This window comes from Ornithodoros turicata, chromosome 5 (assembly GCF_037126465.1).
Source record: "Ornithodoros turicata isolate Travis chromosome 5, ASM3712646v1, whole genome shotgun sequence".
NCBI classification, from domain to species: domain Eukaryota; kingdom Metazoa; phylum Arthropoda; class Arachnida; order Ixodida; family Argasidae; genus Ornithodoros; species Ornithodoros turicata.
In genome coordinates, this window is record NC_088205.1 from 83,944,895 (window position 1) to 83,972,198 (window position 27,304).

General features: G+C 44.4%; 5 protein-coding genes across 6 annotated transcripts; 1 reads left to right on the forward strand and 4 right to left on the reverse strand.

Annotated features, from left to right (window-relative positions):
- Positions 1-1,128: 1,128 nt before the first annotated feature.
- Positions 1,129-5,501, reverse strand: LOC135395082 (RING finger protein 141-like). Its single transcript, XM_064626290.1, has 5 exons — positions 5,116-5,501; positions 4,960-5,062; positions 3,654-3,814; positions 3,496-3,597; positions 1,129-1,585 (listed from the first exon to the last, which is right to left on the reverse strand). The coding sequence occupies exons 1-5, from the start codon at positions 5,223-5,225 to the stop codon at positions 1,423-1,425; spliced, it is 639 nt and encodes a 212-aa protein (XP_064482360.1). The 5' UTR covers positions 5,226-5,501; the 3' UTR covers positions 1,129-1,422.
- An 884-nt stretch (positions 5,502-6,385) lies between these two features.
- LOC135395084 (ras association domain-containing protein 8-like) lies at positions 6,386-9,020 on the forward strand. Its single transcript, XM_064626292.1, has 6 exons — positions 6,386-6,494; positions 7,001-7,261; positions 7,319-7,557; positions 7,615-7,826; positions 7,883-8,030; positions 8,845-9,020. The coding sequence occupies exons 2-6, from the start codon at positions 7,008-7,010 to the stop codon at positions 8,949-8,951; spliced, it is 960 nt and encodes a 319-aa protein (XP_064482362.1). The 5' UTR covers positions 6,386-6,494; positions 7,001-7,007; the 3' UTR covers positions 8,952-9,020.
- Positions 9,021-10,730: 1,710 nt separating this feature from the next.
- Positions 10,731-12,693, reverse strand: LOC135395085 (nitric oxide synthase-interacting protein-like). Of its 2 annotated transcripts, none has more exons than XM_064626293.1 (9): positions 12,541-12,693; positions 12,282-12,474; positions 12,110-12,221; positions 11,956-12,058; positions 11,805-11,902; positions 11,635-11,751; positions 11,512-11,582; positions 11,257-11,365; positions 10,731-11,184 (listed from the first exon to the last, which is right to left on the reverse strand). In XM_064626293.1, the coding sequence occupies exons 2-9, from the start codon at positions 12,455-12,457 to the stop codon at positions 11,113-11,115; spliced, it is 858 nt and encodes a 285-aa protein (XP_064482363.1). In that variant the 5' UTR covers positions 12,458-12,474; positions 12,541-12,693; the 3' UTR covers positions 10,731-11,112. The 2 variants fall into 2 exon arrangements, with proteins under 2 accessions (XP_064482363.1, XP_064482364.1); XM_064626294.1 differs by having other exon boundaries at positions 11,962-12,058; positions 12,541-12,686.
- A 1,354-nt stretch (positions 12,694-14,047) lies between these two features.
- On the reverse strand, positions 14,048-22,066 carry LOC135395087 (lysosomal aspartic protease-like). Its single transcript, XM_064626295.1, has 10 exons — positions 21,879-22,066; positions 20,104-20,239; positions 19,569-19,692; positions 18,960-19,093; positions 16,624-16,808; positions 16,277-16,399; positions 14,649-14,796; positions 14,502-14,600; positions 14,275-14,442; positions 14,048-14,211 (listed from the first exon to the last, which is right to left on the reverse strand). Exons 1-9 carry the CDS (start codon positions 21,962-21,964, stop codon positions 14,278-14,280), a joined length of 1,200 nt encoding a protein of 399 aa, XP_064482365.1. The 5' UTR covers positions 21,965-22,066; the 3' UTR covers positions 14,048-14,211; positions 14,275-14,277.
- A 1,863-nt stretch (positions 22,067-23,929) lies between these two features.
- On the reverse strand, positions 23,930-25,757 carry LOC135395091 (uncharacterized). The gene is made up of 8 exons (XM_064626301.1): positions 25,306-25,757; positions 25,155-25,247; positions 24,967-25,104; positions 24,792-24,918; positions 24,656-24,731; positions 24,531-24,603; positions 24,352-24,474; positions 23,930-24,297 (listed from the first exon to the last, which is right to left on the reverse strand). The coding sequence occupies exons 1-8, from the start codon at positions 25,603-25,605 to the stop codon at positions 24,184-24,186; spliced, it is 1,044 nt and encodes a 347-aa protein (XP_064482371.1). The 5' UTR covers positions 25,606-25,757; the 3' UTR covers positions 23,930-24,183.
- Between the last annotated feature and the right edge of the window lie 1,547 nt (positions 25,758-27,304).

Consider the following 27,304-nt stretch of genomic DNA (forward strand, 5'->3'; position numbering starts at 1 on the left):
TCACCCGGATATTCCCCAATGACATATCAAACAGAGATTGTAGTGCCCCATTTCTCCCGAAGTTCTCGCGTGTAATTAACACCCGATTCCCCCGAACCCGAAAACCAAGAACCCTAGGTATATACAAACTGAGCCCGAAAAATAAAGCATGTTTTAAGGGACCATGAAAGGATACGACCATTTTCAATTTATTCCTCCGTGCTGAAGCATTCACCCCGTGAAATAGACCTCTACCTGTTTGTAAACAAATGACGTCATAATGTTGGACAGCGCCACGAGTTTGGTAGAGCTCAACTACGTTCAAAGCTAATGGCGAACAAGGTCTTGAGGGTGCTACGATGGTCTCTGAAAAGGACGCGACCTTTGGTCCTACTTTGCTTTCAATAGGAGGCAGCGAACAATTGCCCAATCGTGGAACCCAGCTCTCCAATCTGTTTTGGTTTCGGTGTGGCTACCAACGTCACTTCTCAGGTAGAGGTTTATATGAAGTTGAAAATATTCAATATTAACCGTGGCTGCTACGACCTGCCTGCGAGGGAAAGTGGCCGTGACGTCAAACACGGGGGATGTTGCCGATTGGCAGACAGTCTTTTGCGAGCAAGCTTACAAACTTCATTACGAAATATGTTTTAATTGGACCAGAGCTGTCGTCCACAATTGGCTGAGAGGACTGGACGTTGATGACATAAGCTAGCTTTGAAGGGATGTATCCCAGTAACTGCGCCCCGGTGCACTGAATACGGTTAAAAGGCCGTGTGTTTATGATAGTGAGGGAACCCTTTCAGACAGGGTACTCTAAATTCGCTGAAATCATTTCATGGTCCCTTTAATATTACAAACCTCTATAGTGATTCAGTGTTACGGTTTTTGCATAAATTTGCGACATTGCTGGTTTACTATATGTGGACCTGGAACAGACCGTAAGTTATGTATGTGCCTATCGTTGACACGGGAAAACGCACAATTTCCAAAATTGTAATGGGAAATTGTTTTTTCTTTTTTTTACAGCGGAAAACTAGGATCCCCGTTTATCGGGTACAAAATGGAGAAATTTCAAATAATTTCCCGTAGAGGTTTTTGGGATGGTACTTCCTTTAGTTAGAAGAGGACACTCATAAAGAATCTCCATCGTGCAGAAATTATCTTTTTAGTTTCCTACGTAAAATAATTCCGTTATAAACTATCATCCCACAATAGTTTGTTGACTAAGAAAGCTTTGTATGGGGGTGGCTTTTGTTTTTGAGCTGTTCCCTACATGTTGGATATTTCCGTGGCACAAATCCTCGGTACCTTATTAACCCAGAGGAGAAGGACTGTATAGTCCTTCTCCTAGGACTAAGGCAGTCCCTTTCTCTTGAGTCGCAGGAAACGTGGAAATGTTCCGCACAGTCAAAGCACGAGTTGCGACACCCATTAAAATGTTCAAGATGCGTTGTCGCTGCTGTGCTTGGTGGAAATCTCGACGAGTGCCTTCTCCATCTCACTGAGAACTTCTTCGGAAGCTGGTGCCTCCGACATGACCCACGTCTCATCGGTTGTATTGAACTCTTCTCGGCACAAAGGGCAGGTTGTGTTGGAGACATTCCTCGCAAAAGAATTAATTTAATGCTTTTTCAGTTCACACTTTCATGACCCCCCCCCCCCACACACACACACACAAAAAAAAAAACACTGTAACTAAGAGGGCAGATAAAGTTTCCTGCAGTCAGAAATCTGTCCAATTGATACTTTTATTCGGAAAAGGGTGACTATCTCCTGCGCGTTTCGATAACAGCTGCCACGTCCTGGTACGTACAAGTACTGCAGTTATTTCAAGATAGCTAAGTGGGAACCCCCAGAAATACCTATTATGGGAGACAACGTTGCGCAAGTATGTGTGTATTTATAGCGTATCGCTCCATAATAATTGGTGCCCTCCATGCCAACTGATTCAGCGATGCTGCTTGATCATCGCGGATTTTTGTGAAAAAAAATGGGATGCTTCGCGGTGGCAGAGGGATGTCAAATACAAAACATTTCTGCCAAATTTTGAAGGGCCCACGCTAAAGGGCTCCAAAGTTAGCGCCCAGATGAAAAACCATGTTCACTTTGGTAGCATGCAGTGACCGACACAGTGCATCGAAATAGTTCAAAATTGGCAGGTACATTGTAAAACGTCTTTACTCGCGTATCTTACGTATCCAGTCTATGACACTTAATCGTACGTAAGTAGGGCTTTTACGACATGCCTGTCAATTTTGAGCTATTTTCGTGCACTATGATGGCCACTGCACGCTACCAAAGATGAGAATGGTTTTTCCTCCGGTTGCTAACTTTAAAGTCTTGACCGGGCCCGAACTACGGGCTGGACCGGGCTTGTTGTTGGCATTGAGCTCCAGGCCGACCTCGGCCCAGACAACAAAACACCACGGGCTGGACCGGGCTCTGGCTGGCAGAAATGTTTCTGAGAGTCAGGTTGGGCCGGGTAACGCAGCTATCTCCACACAACGGAGGACTATTAGTTCATATCATCGCGCGCTCGCATTATTCCTGCGCGTATATTTGCAAAGACAAGCAAAGGACAGTGCATTATGCGTATGATTCGACCCTCTAGAACATTCTCAAAGCCACTTCACATTGCTCCTCACATATTTCACAATCATGTTTGCGAAGCTTATTGAGAGTGATTGGGAGAAGGAGTTTGTCAACACCATCCTCTGCTTCCACAAAATCTCGGTAGTGTAACAATACCGCCCGCCAGCATTCTGGTCTCGTGCCGTTGCGGTGTTAAACCGACAGTTCTTGTATGTTTGTGGCCTTGCCTCGTCTCCTTATAAATTTACTTATAAATTTGTTCGATAATCGCTAGAAACGTCTAAGTCACAGCTGGAAATACTAGGCCAGGATCTACTCACTGAGTCACCGGGCTGAGCTGCATAAAAACATGAAGGGCCGGACCCAGGCCGGGCCATTTTTCTATGTGCCCGGGCCGAGTCGGGCCCGAAAAAGTCGGCCCATGCAGGGTTCTAGCTAACTTAGGAGCCCCCTAGCGGTGGAACCATTCCAAACTTGGGACTAATATTTCGTATTCGATATCCCCCTGCCACCACGAAGCATCCTTTTTTTTTCACAAGAACCCGCAATGGTCGAGCAGCATCGCTGGATCACTTGGCATGGAATGCACCTGCTATTTCCACCAGTTAACTCGTATGAGTGACACGGCATGGCGCCACATGTAGCCGTTGATGCACGAAACCCTAGAAAACTTGATGCATAATGTAAAAACCCCGAGACTAGGGAACACGAAGGGACAGACACAACACGAGGTCTTTTGAGACTTCGTGTTCCCTAGTCTCGGGGGTTTTTACATTATGCATCATCTTCACCAGCTCGCTTGCTTCCTAGCCATTTTTTCATTGTCTAGAAAACTTGTTTGTAAAGAGTGAAAGGGTGAATACTTTTGATTCCAGGGGTCTGCTCAGATAAGGTAGGCAGAGAATTAATGCTGACCAATACCATTGTTCAATGCAGAAGAGACAGTAGCTGTGAGTGCAAGGCAAGGTGACTTGAGGTTTGCGTTCCATGCATACGCAACACTCTTCCAGGTTATCTTGAAGGCTGCAAATTCGAGTAACCATATAAACGATATGCCATTTTTCTTTTCCTCATTTCACCTGTCAAAAAGAGAGGAAAAGGATTTTTCGCTGCCATCAGTTTCGTGCTGTGACGCTGCAGCAGCCGAGTGGTATGCCTTAATCATGTGGTAGGACTGCAGGAACTCTCGCAGGGAGAGAAGTCTGTACGACTGCACTGCGGGTGGTACAGTCGTGCTCACCTGCAAGTGGAAACTGCACAAATATACTACACATAAAACGGGCAATGTTGGGTCAATTCAAACTGACCATTGCTGTCTCAATCAGTCCACATTCTTTCCAGTATAGGAATATATTGGAATTAACCAGCAGGATTGCTTTTTGTGTACACAATATTCGGCTGTGCAATAGTAGCCTGACTAATACAGGGGGCGGAAATTCACGTAAAGTTAGGTCAGAGGTTTTCCCATGGCACACTGTAGGTGCTGCCAGTGTCAACCGTGCGTTTGAAGAAGACATTCGCATATCTTGTGGGGAAGAGCAAAAAATTTGACACCAACAACAGATTGACAAGAAAATGTGATAAGAAGCCAACACATTTTGATGCCCCCCCTCCCAGGGCACTAGAGACTGCACGGGCCCAGCCCAAACCCGAAGTTTCTCAGCTCAAGTCTGGCTGAGAAATCTATAGGCTACCCTGCCTGGCACTGCATCAGGATGTAAAATTTGACCGTGGCTAACTAAGAGCACAGCCTCGAGTCCGACCCGGGCCCATAATGGTGACACGAAAGACCAGCCCAGGCCCACAAAAGAAAGCTGTACCCGGCCTAGGCTCAGGTTTTCAGGTAAGCCCGTGCAGTGCTCTGCTAGAGACACCTATCCTAGACTAACTTACTAAACTAAGCTGACCTTGACCTGAGGTCTGAGTATAATCAGTACAATAATCTTCTCTCGCTACTTTCCCACCTCATTTGGGGTTAACATTTTGCATTCCCACGCCAGGGGCGTCACGGAAATGGTCCATTGCTCGTCGCGTTCCACAAAATAGGTTAGTGTTTGAGATCCCTGGTTTAAAGGTTGTTTTGGAAGCAGGTGAAATCTTTTGATAATTTCCCATACCTAGAGTACTTCTTGTGTGTTCCATTTTGCTTGTTTGAGTTTTGCAATGAGTGGAAGCTTAGACTTGAATTGTTTTCCACAATACTGAACGAGGCATACTTTTTCGTTTTAGTAATTCGTGAACAATACTTGATCACTTTACGTACAACTAAAATTGACAATGGGATTCCGAAATTGCACCCCCTATAAGTGCCATTTTGTGACATGTATACTTTACGTTACTTGAAACAAAAATCACTCCTGGAGCAGTTAATAAAAACGTTCCTACCCTCATACATCGTACTTGAACGGTGCTTTTCCAAAGCACAGGGGTGTCTGTCACATTGCACGCCTTGAAAACGAGTCTTCTCTGTCTAGGTTGTGACCGGCATCTGGAATATCCGTCATGTTAGTACCGTGGTTGTACCAAGCGCAAACTACTCGCATTTCATTCAACTCCTCTATCTTGGCGATAAAATCTTGAAATGTCAGCGTCGCGATCTCCTTCCAGGCCTGACGCGAAACATGGTCAGCGCTACTCAAGGGTTGTCCCATGATGTTCTCGAAAAACGACTCGGTGTAGAAAGGATGTACAATTTTGGCTCAACTACGGCAACCACACTTCTTCCCAGCAGGGAGGCGGCGGCGTGTTAGCTCAAGTACTCAAGTGTCGTTGCCGTAGTTTTTACACCTACGATAAACTGTGCGCAAAAAGATTTCGCTTCATATCCCGAGATTTTACTTGAGATACACGGTGGAAGCACGAACAAGATAAGAGACCCAACCGACCCAACTCCGCCTGCAAAAGACGGCCATTGGGCTTTTCTTTTTTCTTTTTTTTTGTGGAGCCCCACGTGACCGTGACCAGCCCTGCTGATCTTGAAACTGAACAAGAGAGAAACCACAGAGAAACTAATGTTCTGAGGCTGGAACAACATAGAAGGGACAGATACAAACAAAGCCTCAAATTGCCTAAGAAATCAACGATGAAAGATGAAAGTCACTGAAAAGTTTAGCCTTAGCCAGCTGTAGGGATCGAACCCACATCTTCTGGATTACCGATTACTTGAAACTGAGTTTCGCTTCCGTTATTAGTAAATTTCATATTACGTAGAGATAAGTTTACAGCGCACCTTTTTCTTTTTTTTTTTTTCAAAAATAGATCTCTCCCTGTTTGTAAACAAATGACGTCATAGTGTTCGACAGTGCCACCGGCTTGGTAGAGTTGAGTGAGCGTTGTTGAGCTATGTCGCTCCCGAAAACCGCTCCCGAAAATGCGAAAACCACGGTCTTGAGGGGATTACGATGATCCCTGAAAGGGATGCAACCTTGGTCGCGGAAACCGGCTCTCCCCTTCCGATCTGTTTCGGTATGTCTAACAATGTCATGATGACGTTTCTCGGGTAGAGGTTCCGAAAGGATTCCCGCAGATCAACGCTGTCACAAAACCACGTGCACAAAACTAAAACAGGCTTATTTGCTCGACCAGAGACAAACAAATATTTACACCAGTCGCAGAGTGGAGGCAGATTGGTGCGAAATAGGCGAAGGAAAAAAGAATTATTTTCCTACGTGTTCATACTTGGAGAGATTACGTTCACAACTGATACCCTCATATCTACCCTTTATCTACCGATACCGCCACGCCGATACGTTCCACCCAGGTTCCACCCTTCCACCCATGATATCTCAATCGTCATCGCTGAAACCGTTACCGGAAGTGACGTAACTAGAAAAGCAGACATCGCGGACGCAAAGACAAAAATAGCAAAAACAAACCTGTGTCTGTGCTGGATCTCTCAGCGGGCAGCTTCATGTGCCAGGGTAAGATAAATCACGTATCATAAATGAATGGTGCATGACTCATCAGTAAGGACAACTTGCACCGTGATGATCCTGTGTGCAAACTGTGTATTCATCACGGATGCACGGGATGCTGTTGCCACTGGGATAGGCTTAGCTTCCGGATAAAGTCGGGATATGTATCCCGTTGAAAAGTTGCAATTGATCTCATCATAGCAAGAATCCTCAACCCTCAATCAATCCCGCTGTCAAGTACCGCCCTAGATTGGCACCCTTCAAGTGATGTTATCAGATGCTAAAGAAGGGAACAGTTTCGTTTTAAAATAGTACCAACTGTCGTGCGAATGTGATACCATCAACGATTCAGCAGAATAAATAAAACAATGTAGTACAGACAAGTTAATCTGAAGTCTTTTGCGTTTTATCACGACAAGTGTCATCAGATAAGTTATTTTGAAAACCATACAACACACAGTGGATAGCGATAATTGCAGTTTAGGGTTTGGTATCAGCAGCTGTTATCGCAGGAGTGCCATGGAGCTGAAGGTGTGGGTGGAGGGTGGTCCACAAAGGGTGGTGTGTGGTGTCACCGAAGCCACCACTTGTGAGGATGTCGTCTACGCCCTGGCACACGCTACAGCACAGTCCGGACGCTTTGCCCTGGTGGAGCGTTGGGGCCACACAGAACGATCCCTGGCCCCTTCGGACCGACCCCTGAGACTTTTAGCACGTAGGGGAGACGTGCGCTTCTTGCTGCGACGCTGCCCACCACGAAAGACTGAACATATGTGAGACTCCTTTCAGAGAAGTCAACTTTTTGGCAACAACATTTTCTATTTTGTTAGCACACGCAAACCTACAGATGGGAGGCCTCTGCGACCTCCCCCCTACGATGAAGCAGTCACTCGGTCTGGACAGCGCTATCAGCCTAGTCACAAAGAGTCCCCTGGTGACTCCCCAACGTCCAAGCGTAGACTAGTGGAAGGATCCCCTCAGCAACAGTACAGAGACCTTGTGCGTTTGGTGAGCCTTCAGAGAGAGCGATTACGTTCTCAACAGGAAGAGCTCACACACTGTGACTCTGGTGAGACCTTCTCACTCATCTTTACATAAATTGCATCTTTACAAAAACAATTTGCAGAACTATCGTACTGGGAGGCGCGTCTGGGAACTCGAGAGGAATTGTCACGTCTGGAGCGTCTCTATCAGGGAGGACGGTCGGAGATGGAACGGCTACAGGGAGACGGAGAGGAAGCACTCTGCTCAGAGCTCACCCTGGCACGTTCTCAACTGGCACACTGTGAGGCAAGGCTCTTGCACTGCCAACAGAGGCTAAGACAGCTCTGCCAAGAGGTTAGCTCCCACGCTACAGCTATTTGTACAGCTATCATCAACGGATGATTGCGTAGGTTGCAGAGGAAAAGCGCAGAGAGGAGGACGCTGTCTTGGAAGAGAGGAAGCTTCTCCTGCAGCGTCTGAGCCAAGAATTGAGGGAAGCCAACCTCCTGGCCCTGTCTCTGGCTGACGCAGAGCACAAACACTGGCTCGAGTCTACAGGTACATTTCCTCTCTCAATTTCGCCATAAAACGAAAATTTGAGCTTGCCCAAGTAGGTGATGCACACCGTGAAGCCTCGCTAATTTGACCCCCGTTAATTTTTGACTGCCCGTGTGGCAAACATCTTTGTTAGTATGTGGCAATAGACACTCATGGAAAGTCATGTTCTGAGGCTGGAACACAGAAGAAAGAACAACACACAAAGCCTCAAGTGCGTAAGAGCAATGAAAAGGTTTAGCATCTTCTGGATTGCCGATCCGTGGCTCTACTGACTGAGTTAAGCTAACACCACGACCTACTAGAAGGAAGAAGGTCATACGCGCCGCATTTGGAAGCGTGCTTTGTACTTGGGCCTTCCTTAGTATTCTTGTACAAGTGGTGGATTTCCCACGAGAGATGCTTCTTTCTAAAGTTGATTATCATCATCATTCTATGCATTTCCATAGGAGTTGTCGTCTGCTACAGTAGTCGTACATCCGCTTCTGCGCGTTCAAAATTCAAATTTTTGTTGTCCAGTCATGATGTAGATTGTGCGGGCAGATGAGTAGCGGATCGTGCGGACGGGCTACTCACGGGGGTTGCCAATTACGACACGATGGTTATAATCAAGACACATCTCCGACGACTTCCAAGGGTGCATCATTTCGGGGGACAAATCATTCTTTGAGAGTTCTCTCGCTATGTCAAGTGTCGATCATGAATTGTAAACATTTGAAAAGTAGTTTGTTTTTCAAGATATCACGGTTGACTCTCTTTTGATTAGGTAATTGTGAGAAGGAATCTTACATACCTTGACTTGACTAATATCTTGTAGGAGGCTTCTCCAATCGGCCGGGAAGCACGAGGAAGATAATGGGATCCCCACGGCAGTTGGAAAATGCTGTCCCAACCAACAAGAATCCCAATGGTGTATGGGTTTGAACCCACAAATAGCTGATAGTTATTTATTTCATGGTTGAGTTCCACAATAAAATATTGTTACTGCTTGCACAGCCAGAAAAAGTACAATCTCTCGCCAAATAAAACTCACACGTTTGACGCATTTCCGAGCCAACCTAGCAGACAAAAAACCCCGAGTGAAAATGGAAACCATTCCATTCCGAATCAACCTCCCACATTGCAAAACATCCAGACATGTTCGACACACTATCTGCATCAACACCTACTTCATTAACCACAAGCTCCAATGTCATTGAATGTGGCTCACTGCAATAAATTGGTGAAAGCGGACAAATAGCACTCTATAAGCGGCCACTAACCAGTTGCTGGACACAATTCTGAGACATTAAACTCTACATACAAGAAAGTCATATCTCATATCCCTCCAGAAAATTCTTTTGAAAAGTCTCGTTCTTTATTAGCAACGCCGTTATTCTTTGCACGAGCAGTATACTACGCAACAAGACTATCAATGTATACAGCAAGAAGAAAAAAAAGACTTATACTTTCGAAACATCCCCACATAGCTGGCGCCTTTCTTTGTTGCTAAGATGCGTTTGTTCACCTACACCACTTGTGCACCCCAATAATGCTCCTGGAGGATGTGCTAAGTTGTTGTAAAAGCCTCCTTACCAGCTTGCTAGGTTTTCTACCCTTCTGTGTTCACAATATAATAAGCAAGAAATTAATGTCTTGACTCTGAGTAAGAAGGAATAAAAGTGTCCTTTTTATTCAGATTAGCTTTTATTTGAAATGAACAGTTCTCCATGTAAATCAATCTACTGCACACCAATTTTTCCTCCAATTGTCTCATCTCGAGGAAAGCACTGTATAGTTGGTTGAACCAAGCAAGCTTTCTGTAGCATGTTTCAGCCTAAGCTGCTGTATCAAACTACTGTCAGTACAATAGGTATTGCAAGAGATGTACCAATGTTTTACACCATTTAGCAATGCGATAATTTACAGTTAACTCGTTTAGAACCATTTTGAACCTTTGCAATGAAGTTGTGACAGGTGCCCATAGGAGCAGCATAATTTCACGAGCACATTCTGCTTCACCGTATACATGCCTCATCCTTCCAGATGACACAGTTCTCAGATGGGTCTTATCCCTTTGTCAGGGTTGACAGGTTCAAACCGAAAATCCCACTTTTTACCTCTGTGGGGACAACCTGTACATCGCGCAACAGGCTGTTGACAAACCTATGGACACGAAAGCGCCCTTTGGAAGAGAAGACTCTGGCGGAAAATGTGCTACAGAGTTACTTTTCTACCGTGCCTACATGAATTCCTGCGGTATATCCCCGTACGTATACACTAAAATACCGAGGCATTTTGAAACTCAAAACTTCATAAGACGACACGAGTCACCGTATTCGCGAAGCGCAATAGTAAACAAACAGATCCGACATGAGAGAGCATGCTACTAAATGCCACGACCAGTTGCATACCAGGGCACCTTAGAACACCTCCCGCATTATTATTCTATCTATGCCAGTGTCCATGACCCTACCATTGTGTGTTCTCTCAGTCAGTTACTTGTTAGTTGTTACTGGGAAAACGTCAACCAACTGTAACTAATTTCTCTGGAAACCCGGTAGGCATAGAAAAAGACGAGACAGATCTTTTTCACCTAGAGGCTCGTGTTATCCCCTCGCTGTTTCCTCTTCGGAGCGGTTACTTCATCTCAAATGTGCAACTATATTCCAGAGCGAAAAAGAAAAAACGTGAAATAAACTATAGTATAAGGACAGTGACAAGTTGCAGTTTCTAATCTTTTTAATTTTCTCATTATAGTGAATTGACACTAAATAAGGCCGCGATTTTCTACTACGTGAACATGGTACTTTTCTCCACAGTTTCATTATAAATGAATTTGACTGATCCTTGGATTTTACTCACAATCCAGGTTATGTGCCCAGGACTCCTAAAAGACATCTGCTAAGATGCATTATGTTACTTAATTCACTTCCTTTGGGCAGCACATGTGCCTTCTCTAGTGCCACCATATTGTGCCAACATTTATTTAGTCTGGAACAACAATACCGCAGCAATGTTTTTGTGTTTCATAAATATTTCGACCATCAACTCGTTGAAACGGATTGTGTCTGGGGAATAATTTTGCGCGCTTTAGGAAAGTTTGTCACACCGTCATCACTGGCTTCTGCACTTTGGCGTTGAGTTTTGCATTTGTGCTGGCATAGCCTGTACCACCCTGAAAACATATGAAGCTTGCTTGAAGTTATTTGAAACTCATTGGATGGAAATCAAATTTAGGAGGGTATACCCTTTGTAAGGGAATTATGTCCTTTTCCGTAACACTCTTCCCATTGGTCGGATCTAACCATTCCTTCTTGATGAGTTTTTCCACACATTCCATGGTAACCACATTTCCTCTGCAGAATAAATTTCAATTATTGAGCGGTGCATTCACTCCAGAGCTATTAGTGCGAGCAAAAAAAAAAAAAGCTAAAGTATTGCTGTAAGAACAAGATGACATATTGTAGAAGTGCGCATGACCTCTGAGAAAAATGTAACTTACGAGGTCTTGAGCACGGCACATGGTACAGAGTTGCTGAGCACATCGTGGGTGACTGCACACATGTACCTCGCCTGGAGAAAATTGTGTCTACATCTTTGCAAGTGGTTGCCACATATCTGTTACCTTTCTGTTAATGAGGGCTGCCTTGTCATCAGGATCATTAACGGGTGTGAACTTTATGGGAAACAGATGTTTGGCCTTGATTGGATTCCCACTCATGGGGCACAGCACAACATCACCCTGAAACAAGTTGCGATGCTCTCTAGCTCAAAATGGAAATTATTTTCACTTACTGGCTTTTCCTTCTTTCTCTTTTCTGCACTAGGTGTAAGAGAAGGAACCCAGAAACTGGGCAATTTGCTATCCGTCTGGGAAGAGCCACTCTGCAGTTCTGCAAAATATATAGGAACATGCCATAGCAGTTACGCTACCACATCAAGATACGCTTACCACTGGAGGACGTTGATGGAACAATATTATCTTCCGTCTTGAGGAATGCTTCTGCTTTGGAACGCTGCTCGGCAGCGGCCAGTTGTTGTAATTCTTTCTGTAAAACTTCAAGTGCTACAACAAATGCAGACTAAAAAAAGTAACTAACCTCTTCTTTCTTCTTCTGTGCTTCATATTCTTTGAGCAAACGAGCATTCTCCGTCTTCTGACGAATGATGTACTCTAGTATGGCTTCTTTGTCGTATAAGAACCCATCGGGCCTACGATGACAACATAGACCGAGTGGCTACTAGTGAGACAACCGAGTGGCGTCCACTTACGTTATGACAGGGTTGCGACACGGCTGCAAGGACAGGCAACAGCAGTCGTAGTCCTTAACAGCATCCTTTCCCAAGCGCATGCTTTGCGTGCCATAACCACACGTTCTGGTGTCTTTCTGTTTCTCGTGGTAAGTGTAGACAGCGCCGGCAGTGCAGTTGCGAGCATGCCGTGTCATATTGCAGGCTTGGATTACTATGGAACAAGTTGCAAAACATCTTTCATGCACACTTGTCAACTGGATAACCTCAACCCGTATACCTGTGCAATCGTCTATGGGAAAGACAGGTCAACGGTTAGTCGGTTCTGGTTCAGGTTCAGGTCCCTCTTTTCGTTTTATCAGGGAGAAGTATCCAAGACACCACAAGCGTTTCTGTAGTGGATTTGGATGGATGGATGGCGTCCATCCAGTCCAACAATCCAATCCATCCATCCATCAGTGGCACCCCTGATGGGCCTCTTTGGAACGAGGGTCCAGCTTTAAATGTGCGGACGTGCCGGATATTCTTTGCTATATTCTTTGATATATATGTTATTTGATGATGATGATGATACTGATGGCCAACATCCCCTCCTAGATAGATTCTGCTTGAAGATACGAACCCTCAATCCTACACATTTGATTTCAATGCTTCAATGTAACAATCTCTCCAGAATTATATATTGAAAGAACAAAACAAATTGGTACAACTCGGATTTATCGAAGGTAGAATGGCAGGTAGCAAGAAATTGCAAACAGTACATGTGAAACGTATACAAAACGGATTACGCAGAACTCATATGCTCCAGATCACCAAGGAGTTGACACAAAATGCAGGGGTCCCATTGAGTCGCACTACATAATTCTGCATAACTTTGTCACGCAAAAAAGGAAACACCATGACCAACACATACACTGCTAGCCTTATCCCCCAATAGGAAAGTCACAAAGTCGTATTAAAACTCCATCGCGAACCATATGCTCCAGGTCCAAGAGTGTAGACACGCAACAAACACGCAATTGTCAAAGTGTTCAAAAGTACAGGAGCCTGTCCCTCTGTGGCTATTGCCTTGCGCCGAGGCACTGTTTGCAGAAGTATGGTTATACACGGACAGCGTCTGCTTCGCTGTAGACAATGAAGTATCCACAAACACGGTTGGCCAGCAGTGAATAGAATTCGACGAAATGCAAGAGTGTAACTAAACGGGATCGCAATGCGCACGAAAAACGTACCTACTTCCATCAGACGACGCGTCAGGCGAGGAGCAGGAGTGTGAGTGAGTGGGTGCACATCTCAGAAGGTAGGCACGTGTGCCTTATGCTAAGCCAATTACATTAATGCGTATTCCTTATGAGCACTTTGGGCATTTTTCTTATTATCAGCAGAACACAACTGTGGCGATGCTTGTTTTCGAGGCTTAATTGTTACTCTTAGAAGCCTTCGTCCTGTAACGTGATATTTGTTATTCGAAGGACAATTCTGCATAGTATATCTTCGTATTCGATTTGTATTCGAAAAATTTCATAAGAACAACCTGAACAGTTTCACCTCTAACAATTTCACCTCTAAGAACAATAAATCAACCTAGACAGCCTTATCTAAAACACTAGTAAATTCACACTCACCAGTTGCACAATTGTTGACATTTCCTTTCTGAAGCCACGCTGATAGTCCGTGTGAGTATTGTGACCTCTTAAAAACTTGCACTTGTAGCATGCCACTACGTGTTCCAGCAGTCTGTTCTGTGGGATGATACTTGGATACTCATCTAAATGAAACTAGGTATCTCAGTTGAATCCTTTATTGCTTCATCATTAACCATTATTTTTGTTATTGTTATTTGGAGCAGTCATTCCTGGACGTTCCCTTCCACATTGACAAACTTTTACTGCTCATTTTCCTCCATTGTCCATGGCCACCAATGCTGTTCAGTTGCTGTCGCTGTCAAGCACTGTGTATGTACAGGGGAAACTACATGAGATCTTTCCATAAGTTGACACACACACACACTTACTTCCTAATGGATGTGGGCAACTTGCGCAAATCCCAGACGCATGTTGCCCTGGTCAAAGATTGTGTAGTAGCGGCCAATGAATACGTCTCCCAAGATCCACAGTGGTCCGGCCGGAATGTCCAGGCCAACAAATCCCGAGAGACACACCTCTCGGCCCAGTTGAACCACCTGATTAAAACACCATTTGTTTGTACCATTTTCAGTTGAGGAATTGCAGCAGCACTTACCCTTAGAACGTAGTCGCTGCCATGCAAGACAAACGTCTTATTGCCAATGTCAAAGCTCACATCTGGCAGCTTATCAATGTCCTCGCAGTTTACTGTGTACTAAGAGACAATCATTTTTCCCAGCATAAGCACGTTAAAGACACCTACTGATCCGTGAGATAGCGGTGTGGCTCCTATGAGCTTCTGCAGTTTCATAATTTCCAGGGAGGGTCCCGCAATCAGTGAGGTCCCAGTGTCTGCGATAGCCTGGCAACCCTCGGAGCAGAATGTCACAGTGCTGTTTTGCACGGACATGCTGAAACAGATATTCCCATATGGTCACAACCACATACTGGAAACGATAATGACCTCATCCATTACTCTCATCATGTTTCACTACTAATTATTCCATCGTGACATCAGTTTCATGAATTAGGAAAAGCCCAAGGTTTCAGTTTGAAGATGCTGCATTTACTACGAGATAATTTAGAATCAAGATGTCAGTTTTATTAACCAAGGTGTAATTTTAAAACAACACATAGAGGTCATTTCGTTTTTTTGCACGTCCGGCGCTATTCCTCTTGAGTTGCTGACATGACATTCTCGATCTTCGATTTGACAAGTTCCTTTATCGTATCGCTTTTGTAGAAGGTTTCCGATCTAGTAAAGCTTCACCATCACGGAAACACTTGAATGGGCTGTGGTTGCAGCCAGCGAGCAAATTTCATCAACGAATCAAATCTCAGTAATGAGTAAAAAAATTGGACTCTCGATCCCAGCCCGTTTGCAAAAGTCACGTTTCAGTTAAAATTTACCAATTAGTACATAAAGCATAATTTCCAGGGGTGTGCGAATCCGAATATTTTAAGTCGAATCGAATATAGAATCGAATGGGGGGGGGGGGGGGAATTCCGAATACCGAATCGAATATCGAATATTTGTGCAAAATTTAAAATATGTGACTTTCACATTAAAAGTTTCCATTTTGTAGCTCATGGCTTTAGTGTAATTTTTCTGGCATTAACTGTCACAGACATGCAATTCTTCTGTTTAAAGCCCCTACTCTTTAATTTTATATGAGAGTGCTTCCTGCTTTTCAGGTGAGCCTACACCTACTGGAGTACTGAAGTGGTTACCTTCATTTCAAAATTTTATGTCAGGCATTAGCATGTTATATGGATGAGGCTGTAATTGTTTCAGACAACCACAGGCCATTTGTGAAACAAACGAATTGGCATCCTGCCTCAGCTTTGCCCATCAACACCCTTTAGTTTCTTTGCACTCGTCCTAGGAAGTTGCACTTCTGAAATTTTAGATGTAAAGGACATCTTTAAGACACCCTTCTTGTTCATGGGCTGTAGTCATTATTCGAGAGTCCTAACTTTTTAAAGGCAACCTCACAGACATCAAATCAAAGTCCCTCGTCGGCACCGCTAAACTGCATGTGGGAGGGGCGCCGCCCCTTCCACAGACACAAAACTAACTTTGGATAACGTTATCTTAAACTAAGCACCGTCCAGCCTGTGTTGGTCCTGCAGCAAGGGCAACTTCGTAAAGGAGGCTTCACCTCATGCACGGAAGCACCAGGTGAAGCACACTTTCGGGTTGTGTCGTTCATATTCGTGGAATAGTCGAATATTCGAAAAATCGAATATTGAATATTCGATTCGCGAATCGAATAGTTCGAGCGTTTGATATTCGATCCGATTCGAAAATTCGAATATTCGCACACCCCTATTAATTTCCCATTTCAGACCGAAGCACTGGGGACAAAACAATGTCTCTTAGCTACTCACCCATCCATTGCAAACTGCCAATATGCTTTCCTGGTTACGGGAACATAAGTTATCTCTCCCACGAAGTATCGTCTGTCCACTCCGCCAAATGTGATTTCTCCGCCATTAGACGAGCTGGAGTTTCTGTCAACAGAGTAACATAGTAGTAGATGAGGCAATGCTGCCACTATTCGACAGAGTTGTAAGAATACACAAGCGCATCGTTCCCTCATTAGGAACAGAATATCAACATCTATTCCAGGCCACCACATACAGCTCCGTGTTTTTGCATCATAATGCCTCAAGTGGCTGTGACTCGTGAGATTTCTAAATAAAAAATAGTTTTCTTACTACATGAATGAACCCACCTGTTGAGAAAAAAAGAAAACACAGGCTGAGGCACCAGGCCCTGAGCAATCATGTTGTCGAATACTGTAGTTGCTCCGCCGACAGCAATGCGACCAAAACCGAGACCGAGTATCCCGTCAAATTTTGCAGCCACAAATGTGAGGCCTGGTTCTGTTACTGCTTCCGCAAAGGTCTGATTTAGAACCTGCAATTTTTAATAGTCATGGATCTTGTACACTTTTTCCTGGAAATCAACGTATCGAGGAGATTCTTGACAAACCTGCATGCATGCACTGTTTATACTCCACATATTCAATATACAAAGCAGTTTTTTTAGAATAGCAGAAAATGCATTTCTCAAAGGCGCAAAAACAGCCACGCAATAACAGGACCGATGAACATAGTAGTTCCTCTGAACCTGCAAATTCTGGCACAATTGTTAATTGTGGGGACGTTGTCTGCAACCTGCAAATAAACCAACTGGCTTAACTAACAGGTTTCACTCCCAAGTGATTCTGTTGATGCAGTCATCCCAAAAATTCTACTTTTTTTGTTTCTTCTTCTTGTCTAATTTTTCTTCCTCAGAATGCCTGAAAATGTGTCACTTTCTGTTGACGATGTAGCCACTTATTTGTCCGTTAAATATGTTATCCTTTTCCATGTAAACTTGCAGTCACTTAGAAATGAAACTTCAGAGATACATGTTTTATTCGATAGGTTGCACCATATCTTGCAAGTTTTAGTATTTACTGAAACATGGTGTCAAACTTGCAATGATTTCGTTCACTTTGAAGGTATATAACATTCTACATTAATCGCAAAAATAAAAAAGGTAGAGGAGTGTGCATTTTGGTTAGTAAGAAATTTTAATGTGAAATTGTGGAAGAATATTCTGCTCTAATTTTTGGCATTATGCTCATCCTCCGGGAGGTCTCGGTTCCTAGAACAATTCCTGTCTTATGTTACACCGCAAAAGTGACTCGAATATTGACTTATCAAAAACTCAGCTGTGTGATGAATTGGAGTCGTTACTTAACACTTGCAGTTTTTGCAACCTGATATCTTTATGTACTCGCATCATAAAACATCCACCACCGACATGTACATCATCAGCACACATGGCATCGTCTTTTTAGACTTATTCGTAGCAAACGGGGATCTTCCTGCGATGTGGGCAGCTACAGCTCCCGTCAACGTTAATAATAACGCTGGAAAAAATTGTCTCTCATTTCCGAGCGTGATAATGGCCAACCTGGGTGGCCATTTCTGGGTGGCCAAGATTTCCTGATGGCCCACATTTTCTCAACTGCTGTTATTAACTTTGGCAGGAGCTGTACCATTAACTTCCCTATATTTTTGTCCCTAGGAAGAATGACTTACAGAAATATATCATTGTTCTTGCATGCACTCGACGATTTGTGTGTTGTCCTTTCTTCTGTGTTCCAGCATCAGAGAGTTATATCATTGAAGGTACCAACTGGGATTTTTTTCTTAATATTACTCAATCAGCGAACGATGTCTTAATTCATTGACAAATCTCATAAAATATACCGTGCATGTTTTCCGATGGTAAGTAAAACTCTACACAAAAAAGCCCTCAAGCTCTGGATGACATCTTAGTTGCTCACAAATATCCGACAGAGAGAGAAATTATATACGAGATTTTTGAGAGACGGAAGCCAGGATAGCTTAGCTGCACATAACAAGTTTTGAAATTTTGTTGAAACACGTCTGCTACATTAACGTGGGACGCCCGCATACATTATGTCAGGCCGAAGGTGCTTTAGGAGTGATTTACAGATACAAACACTTTCTACCGGTCCACGTTTTAAGGCTCTTATATCACACATGCATCGCTAGCATTTTAACTATTGCTCGTCGATACCTCTTCCAGCTCCTCCTTATCCAAGTTGCTGATGCTCCGAAAGAAATTGTTGCGTATTTTGGAAAATGTCCATTACCTACATACCACTAAGGGTCTTTTCAAAAAACATTGGATACTGAAAAAACATAATATATACAGTTACAGATTAGACTCAACATATAAGGCAGCTGTTAAAAATTATGCGCTTGAATTTTTGGACATGGCAAGCATACAACACAAAACTCATGTTTCTATTTACTGGCACCCATTGTTGTACATGGTAGTGTTTTCAGGAGTTACAATATAAACTTGTCTTCCTTATTTTGCTCAATCAATTGTTTTTAGTTTTTGGTACGTATTCTCGGTCATCAAAATGTAATTGCGCAGGCTCAACGAACACAGAGGTGACATCTTTCAGTTGTCGGAAGAAACACAATATGTTCCCAATGGGTCAAATTTAATAGGTTGTGCCTGCGGAGAATGTTTCCTTACATTGATTCCTGCAACGGCTACCCTGTCCGAGCTGAGAAATCCACTCATGCTGCCGGTTCCATACTGCAGAGAAATGGAGGTTCCGTTCTTCCTGTATGTTGACGACTTTGAGTGATCGTACTTGTTATGTAGCACTGCAATAAAGTATATTTTAGTCTATGAAGACTCCATTAAATAATAGAAACCTCACTAGACCAAAGGCAGTTTCTTCGTACGCTCAACCTTTTTATTTTCTCATTTTTTAAGGAATACCAAACCCATCTGTAGACATTTCCTTTCCTACCAATAATATTCCCGCCCCCGTAATAAAAATCAACGGCACTCTATCACGTTGAACCAATTTGTTGGAGAGTAGATGGAAAAACACACACTATTAAAAATGTGGTAAAATGGAGCTAAATTGCAAATAGCCGGAAAAATGTTCCCCGCGTAAGTGGGTGAGAGTGCAGACTATTCTGTTCTGCCAAACGTCATCTTGGAATGTTTCAATCACACATTTGCTGCGCTCTTTGCATCACGATTTCCCACATTTTGGGCTTTTGAGAAAACTCCAAATTACTGGAGACATTTCATTTCAGGGCTCTGAGTCATTTGAGGCGATATGCTTACAGCAAGCTATGTTGGACCACTTGCATTGCTTGGAGGGAACCCAAAGGTTGGCAGAGCCAGTGTCAAAGACCACTCGAAAAGACTGCGGAGGAGTTCCAATGGTGATGGCACCATAGTACTGGGCCTAAAACAAATACTTTATTTAATGAGCCGCGTCACAGACAGAAAACGCACTCCATGGAAAGACACCCTTGATGCCAGCCAAACTTTGCACTTGCTTTTCTTACGCGATATAAAAATTCCCACTACCACCCATCTAACATTGTATTGCACTCTGTAGCATAGCCGAAAAATATTCCTATCGAGATGAGACCTTTACACGAAGCAGCTGTTGAAGCGATACTTGCGCACCACTCAAAAAACGTACATCTTTCAAATTTATGCCCCCGAAATACCGTAATAAATAAACCCCGCTTTTACCGCTAGACATATGACATTTGTCTGCACTTACCCTGTCACCATCTAAAATATGAAGGAACAAGAAAAGGTATTAACACTCAGCAGTGACATTCGCGCGTCAAATATTTGGACTTACATCAAGATAGTTGGATAAAGGTTCCGGGATTGGCAAATTGACATCGTCGCTGTTGTACTTGGGTTGTGCAACTTCCACATCTGTACCAACTTCTCCCAACTTGCATCGCACTGACTTGATGCGGTGCAAAGGCACGCTGAAATGGGTCAGTCAAATTGCTCCTCTTACGACGTACTTCCCACAAAACCCAAAATTGAATCAATAAAAGTTTATTTACGACCTCAAGGGTGGGAAAATGGAAACAGATAATGGAAGGATGAGAAGCGAGGAAAACTGAATGGAAGACAAACAAAGAATGGGCTCAGTTGTAAGCTAACTTACGATGTTACGTTATAAGTAATGCCCAGAATTTTTGGCATTTGCCTATAAATGCCTAAATGTAACATTTTGGCGGTTGATTTTTTGAATATTTTTAGACGACATAATAGCCTTTTTAGAGTGCGCAGTCTCAAGCCGAATTAATGTTGCTTTGCGCGTTTGACCTTTTGTTCTTTTTTTCTCGTTTGGTTTCCTTCAGTGCCTTGGGTTGCTAGAAGGTGTTCATGTTAGAGAACTGCACGGGCCCAGGCTTACCCAAAGGCTTACCCAAAAGCCCAAGCCCATTTGCATTTTTATGCGGGCCTGGGCTGGGCTCAGGTTTCAGCCACAGGGCCCGGGCTTGACAACGCCAGCCATGGTCTACATGTACGCGAACATATTTCGCGAGATTGGACAGCTGAATTTTCGTGTCACTTTTTTTTCCCATTGGGTATGGGATATTATGGTATTCTCATCTGAGAACTATCACTTTTTTTATATGTGATCGTGCTTATTTCGTGTAATGGGTCTGGATTTCACACGTGTACTCACACACATTTGCGGACGTTTGGTGTGGCGGTCGCACCGAGCATGTCCGGCACGATGGTCAGTTAGGCTAGGTGTTTTGGCATATTTCGTTTGCCTAAGAGTCCAGCACAAGGGTCAGTTAGGTTACGTGTTGTGACATATCTCGTTTGCGTGAGAGTCAGAGAATGGAGCAATAGAGCGTTACCACAAGGTACATCCATGTGCCACTGCCTTCTCAAGTAAGCACACAGCGGCCACTTTGTTACTTCCTCACTCTTCATCAATTAGCTGCTCTTTAGTAAATCTAGATACGCCTCCGAGAACACATAGAGCAGAGGCGTGGCATGTACTGTTTACTGTTCTATGTGACAACACCCACGTGATGCTCTCAGGGCCCTTGGGGTATTTAGATTCATCGATTCATCTCCGTACACACCTAGTCATCGTCACCCCATCCACATTTACGATGTGGTGGCATGCACGTGTTTCACTAGCGTCGGAACACAGGCAGTCTTCCGGATGTTGAGGAACAAAGAGAATAAATTTCCCCAACCATATATAGTTTGGAAACGAGAAATTATCCACTCGTATCGTAATACCAACCAAGGGAAGCAAAGCTGTTGCCAACAGAAAGTTGGTCTTTTACCCATGCACCAATTTGAACAAAAGGGATTGTTTCAGGTATGGAATGAGTAGGCTCAGTAGATGACACATCTATGTCAAAGTGGAGAAAACATCCTTCTGTGCGGCACCATCATCAAAGCAAGTTCCCGAGTGCAGTCGTTTTGGCAGGTTTTGTACGTACATTTCTCTCCAATGTCTCAGGAATTAATGACACCCCATCTACCGATTTTTCTTATTTCGTGCAGCAAACCGTGAACGGTCATGTGAAGCGATCATCTTTAGCTTCGTACTCGTCAACGCGGTGGAAAATGGAAAAAGTGTCTAACCTGAATAAACAACTCCCTGTTGCAACGGCAGTGAGCAAAACCAGGATCACTTCCGAACTCATTTTCGCCAGCCAACTTAGCCTCATAAATAAACGGACCGTCCTGCGAACTTTACAACTCGGGACAGGGCAACGGAACTTCTCCGATGTTTATCCAGCATGATATGCATTATTCAGTCAAGTGTGAGATCGTACCTTGCTCCTCCCTCCTCTTCTGCAAGCAAATATCGAGCGCGAATGTGGCGCCCCTTCCGCGCCTGTGAGAGAGATGCAGAGATGCAATACGGCAATACTGGCAATACGCAGTGGATACAACGCCAAGAGTTTTCAGCGGGGTCCGCCGCAAAGCCGCAAACGCTTTCATGCACAGACGTCGGGGAGTCTGGGGTTCCGTGTCTTCAAGCAAATGTTTACAAGACTGTGATGTGCAATCGCGTGTAGCATGCGATTTTCATAATGTTCATCTTGAATGCCTGCTGTGCAGACTTCTCAGAGGGTGCGTGGACCCTCTTGGAAAGTCCCGGTGGCTTCTGCAGTGGCGTAGCTAGAGGGGAGTTTGGGTTCAGATTCAGGTTCAGGGTAGCCTCGTCCCCTTTTGCATCAGGGCAGGCACCGGGCAGGCACCGGGTAGGGCATTTGGGTGAGGGAAAACGAGGATGAAATCCTCTCCCCCCCACATAAAGTCCCTATTCTTGTCAAAGTAATTGTTAAAGTAAGTCAGCACCTATGATCTTGCCAATGCGTGTTTTGTTGAGTCTCATAATTGCCAACAGCGGGGAGACCGCATTGAATGTTGCCTGTCCCAAAGCATAGCTATGACAGAGCCAATTTGTAATAAGTATGATTCAAGGACGTAACGTGACAGTGCAACGTGACAGTTTGTCCTCATCATTCTACGCATTATCATGGGAGCTGTTGCTGTAGTCTGCTACGGTCATGGACATACATACTTTCTTCCATGCAAGGGTTTTCCCAGCACCACCAAAAATCTTGCAACACCCCCCCCAAAATGCTTGCCAGAAAGGCTAAAAAGGGCACAAAATATCGGGTCTCGCCCCCCACACTTCATGACACCTCCCTCCAAGACGGAAAATACTGGGTAGCTTGAGAGGAGGATTGGGTGATGGAACTAGGACAGAGAAGCATGTATGGGCCCACTCAGGTGTCCTCAACACTGCCGAAGCTACTGACGAATTCCCCAAAGACATAATCGGGAGAGAAAGTGTCAACAAAAGCATAGCTTGCTTGCAAGAGCTGCATCTACTGTTTGCCTCCGGTGGTACCAAGCTCAAAGTTGCATAATATAATGTTCCGTAATATAACATCACCTTATCCACAGGGATTTTTGCTCTGTGCATTCGTCACAACAAACAAGGCCACATCCATGATGGGTCGGAAATACTTGTGGCAAAAGCACGTACAGGAATATGGCAAATGTTGGGATACATGCAGTGTCTTCGTAATTGCCAGCCTGGTGGAACCTTTTCAGTTTCGAGGCACTCCCTATTTGCAGTCATCTCGATTGACTACGTTGGACCACGTTCACACTCCAACGTACATAATACAGACTATGCCATCAAAGGCTTTCTTGGAACGAGACTTTTCTGACAAATGTTGCAGAGAGGAACTTGCGTTTCTTGGGTCAAGTGGGAGCTCAGAATATTATCTGCAGCGGACACAGCACTAATGGGCACAAACAGGCGTCACATTGTCGTGTCCGTTCCAGTCCATTTTGAAACTATAATTTCACTTAATGCCTCGCAGACTATGGTATCCAAAATCTCGCGCGAAATACTGGCATAGTTTCACTGTTCTTCGATGGAATACACAAACGAGAGCAGACGACGGACATTGAGGGTATGCCAATATTCCCTCTATGGAAAATCTCATTCCGTAACCAGCCAATGGTGACATGCCTTTGAGAAAACCAATGAGTTTTTCCTCCTGAAAGAAAAGATCCGTCATTCACGGTGTCCACGTTAGTACTTTGGCCTCAGCTGTAGCAAATTCTTTAGAGAGTTGGTTTAACGTCAGTGTTTTTCGCGAGACACATTTTGATAATAAGTCCACCTTTAATGTCTCTTCATACAAAGATAAACCAAGTTCCACTTGCAAATATGAATGTCCCAGTGGAACTTTTGGTGAGCCTTGCAAGGTAACGACGCAACATTTTCGAGGACAGGAAAATACCTGAGGTGAAAGAAATGTTGTCAGATGACAATAATGATTGGGAAGAAGGCATTTTTAACGGCGCTCCAAACTATGCACGAAGCCAATAAAAGATATTTCGAAGACTGCATTCCATCCTATTTTTTTTCACCAGCCAAACATGTCTTGAGGGCATTCTGAAGCGGTTGTCGTAGAAACGTGCCATTTGTTAGGACGACACCCGAGAGACTTTCCAGCTGGCTCCGCGTCATCTACAAGTAATGTGTTTCGTAACGTGCAGGGTCAATACAAAATGCCCTCCCTACCTCAGCTCCGTGGAAATTCAGCAAGTCCGTGACAAGTTTTGCAAACTTGGTGTCTGATCTTAGCAAATCACCGACCTGCAGGATCCACTGTAGAAGTTGCGGAAGACTGTTTTCCATAGGCCCCTGTAGAAAATGGGACACCTATGGTCTGACACCTCCACCATGCCTATAAAAATCACCTTTTTCGTGACTAGCGTGTGAATTAAAGTAACCAGGTTGTCCCTCGGAAGTTGAGATTCCTGCAGAAGATGTCTGTAAAGGCCACGTATTTAAATGTTTTCTTTTTTTAATGTCTACGCCTTACCGCAGGCAAAGCGCTGCATGATCTCTCGGCAGGCCATCTTTGATGAGAGCCCGCAGAAGTTCATTAGTCCCTTTTCCTGAGAAAGAAATACAGCTGGCATGTCAAGACAGTGCAAGGTATAATTCTAGCAATATACCAGCATCTTGTGTGCGAACCAAAGGAACCACAAGGCCTTCAATAGCAACTTGAGGAAATATGGCAGCAAATTTTGCGAGACAATCAGCCAGGACACGGGAAACGACACAGTCTTTCATAGTGTTCAGCTGCAAAGGAAAGCTCTGCAAAAGACGACGGAGCTAAGTGATCCTTACCTTGGGCATTACAGCGTGTCTCGTGAAGACTATACCATGAATGAGGCCCACGTCTATTGCGAGGTAAGCTTTCACGAGTGCTGCCAATTTTATCTCAGTTACCGCGTTGGTCTCCAATTCATCCCATATGGCTGCCGTCTGCGACAAGTCAGTATAAGACGAAAGGGCACGCTCATATACAGACTCACCATTTCGGCTGTGAGGGAAGCAAGAAACCTAATGTCCAGGTTCTGGCCACTATCCACGCAGTGCAAACTTTCCTTTATGGTAGCTATGCGAATCTGCAATAGATAAGCCGTGATTTAGAGCGCTATAGTAATCTCATCATTCCGAAATCACCTGGTCATCATCCGGCAACTCTTCGAGGTTGTCCCCTACGACTTGGAGAGCATGCAGGACAGGTCTCGGTTCAGCAGGTTCGGCTGGAACAACCGTTCTTGCCGCTATCTTAATGGGGATATCGTCAAAGAGGACATCGCTGTAGCTGTCGTCATCGTGCACGAGGCGAACTACATCGCCATTCTCAGCAGATGATACGGCAAGGTTGTCACCTTTGGAAAGTTTTCTTAGTACTTGTAAAAAAAGGTCATTGTTTAAACTTGCAAACGAGTAATCATAGACGATGTGAGCACCCGACATGGATGATGACAATGATCATGATCTTCTTGTTACAAACAATTACCAAAGTCCGGTCGTTACTGGTACGCTCCGGTGTATATATCTACACCCATCCTGCGAAATGCTGCGGCTGCAACAACCATAACCACAGCCGACAAAAAACCAAACCAAGTGAAAGTACAAGACAGTGAAAGTTTATGGCACGACCTACTCTATACTAGAGACCTGGACAGCTGGCGATCCCCTATGGGAGAGACGGGTCACGGGTTAGTTACGTTAGTGACCGCTGCAAGCGCCACATAGCATTATTGGGGAGAGGGAGTCACGATGATGATGATCTTGGGACCGTTCCCTTTGTATCGGGCGGACTCAGCAGTTCGTAACTGCGAATCCTGGTCAGGACTAATCTACCGTAGATTTTAGAGGAGGGCTCTGGGATTACTTCTTCCCCACCAATATTCCAGTCTTTTCTTAGTGATGTTCACACACTCGTCGTCGCCGCCGAAGCCCAGCGCTTCTGCCAGAGAGTCTGTTCTCGCCTTGGGGGAAATACGAGGGCACCCCAACACAATGTGTTCAGTTGATTCCGTAACCTCCTCACAGATGGCGCACGCCGAAGCAGTAGAGTCCGTTGTCTGTCTTGCTGTTTTCCTTGTCGAAATCTTTGCCCACCATTCTTTTGTGCGCAATACCCCCGCCCGTGCCTCGAAAAGCAACGTGCTTCCAATCCGATTGTCATAAAATTTTTCTTGTCCTATAACGTTCTTCGCGGCTAAGTATAATCTCAACGACGGCTTAGACTGCAACTCCTTTAGCCATCTGTCGGTCTCCCATGCTGTGACTTTGTCTCGAATTTCTTGCCTTTCGTAAAGGGATTCATCCTGTAGTGTCTTCTCAGTTATTCCGATTTCTCTTTTCCAATGTGTAGTACGTCTTCTCCATTTTGTGTGAATGTCTTTAAAGATCATGCTCTTGTACAGCTTCTTCACCACCCAGGATTCTGGTAACGTCCGAATTCTGTCCTCATATACGATTTTCGATATCGCCTCTCTTGCCGGGAAACCGGACCACCCCACATCTCCTTGCAGTGCGGCTTTGGGGACCGTCCGGTGGGCATTCAGCGCTGCTCTTCCTGCCTCTTTCTGTTTCCTGTCGAGGAATGTTGTTGTGGGGGACGACAAACACAGCACCGCATTGCCATACGTGAGGGCCGGAACCGCCACTGTCTTCCACAGCTCACGTAGGACTTTAAATCGACTGAAGGACCATATTGTTCGAGCTCGAAGGATACCCATATACTTGGTGGCTTTTCTTCGCAAGGTCTTTTCGTGTTCTTCCATGTATTCTTTTCCCGAGCTAATAACCACTCCCAAGTATTTAGTTTCGTTGGCATATCTCATAGGTTTCTCCAGGATCAGCACGTTCGTACTTGTATCTTCTTCTGGCAGGTTACTATTCTTCCATTTCATTACAACACTTTTTTCGGCACTGAAGCTGAGTCCGATGGCTTTTCCGCATGCTGTGCTGAGGTTCAGTAGTTCTTGAAGTTGATCCTTATTATTAGCTAGCAAGAGAATGTCGTCTGCATAGATTGTAGCTGAGATGCACTGCCTAACCTGCCGACCCATGTCCAGATATGATATGTCAAAACCTGCTTCGGAGTGTTCCAATTCTGCTTCCAGTCTGCGTATGTATAACATAAAAAGTAGGGGTGAGAGTG

Coding starts and splice junctions, on each gene's coding strand:
- LOC135395087 (XM_064626295.1), bottom strand. CDS start 21,964: ATGAGGCTAAGTTGGCTGGCGAAAATGAGTTCGGAAGTGATCCTGGTT. Junction 16,809..18,959: donor TAGCCGTTGCAGGAATCAAT/GTAAGGAAACAT, acceptor TAAAAATTGCAG/GTTCTAAATCAGACCTTTGC. Junction 16,400..16,623: donor TTTTCTTTTTTTCTCAACAG/GTGGGTTCATTC, acceptor CTCTGTTGACAG/AAACTCCAGCTCGTCTAATG.
- LOC135395085 (XM_064626293.1), bottom strand. CDS start 12,457: ATGACACGGCATGCTCGCAACTGCACTGCCGGCGCTGTCTACACTTAC. Junction 12,059..12,109: donor CACAGAAGAAGAAAGAAGAG/GTTAGTTACTTT, acceptor GAAGTTTTACAG/AAAGAATTACAACAACTGGC. Junction 11,903..11,955: donor AACGTCCTCCAGTGGTAAGC/GTATCTTGATGT, acceptor TATATTTTGCAG/AACTGCAGAGTGGCTCTTCC.
- LOC135395084 (XM_064626292.1), top strand. CDS start 7,008: ATGGAGCTGAAGGTGTGGGTGGAGGGTGGTCCACAAAGGGTGGTGTGT. Junction 7,262..7,318: donor CCACGAAAGACTGAACATAT/GTGAGACTCCTT, acceptor CTATTTTGTTAG/CACACGCAAACCTACAGATG. Junction 7,827..7,882: donor TAAGACAGCTCTGCCAAGAG/GTTAGCTCCCAC, acceptor ATGATTGCGTAG/GTTGCAGAGGAAAAGCGCAG.
- LOC135395082 (XM_064626290.1), bottom strand. CDS start 5,225: ATGGGACAACCCTTGAGTAGCGCTGACCATGTTTCGCGTCAGGCCTGG. Junction 3,598..3,653: donor TTTTCCTCTCTTTTTGACAG/GTGAAATGAGGA, acceptor TCGAATTTGCAG/CCTTCAAGATAACCTGGAAG. Junction 1,586..3,495: donor CTCTTCTGCATTGAACAATG/GTATTGGTCAGC, acceptor TTCTTTTGCGAG/GAATGTCTCCAACACAACCT.
- LOC135395091 (XM_064626301.1), bottom strand. CDS start 25,605: ATGTCGGGTGCTCACATCGTCTATGATTACTCGTTTGCAAGTTTAAAC. Junction 25,248..25,305: donor AGTTGCCGGATGATGACCAG/GTGATTTCGGAA, acceptor TATCTATTGCAG/ATTCGCATAGCTACCATAAA. Junction 24,298..24,351: donor TGAATTTCCACGGAGCTGAG/GTAGGGAGGGCA, acceptor CATTACTTGTAG/ATGACGCGGAGCCAGCTGGA.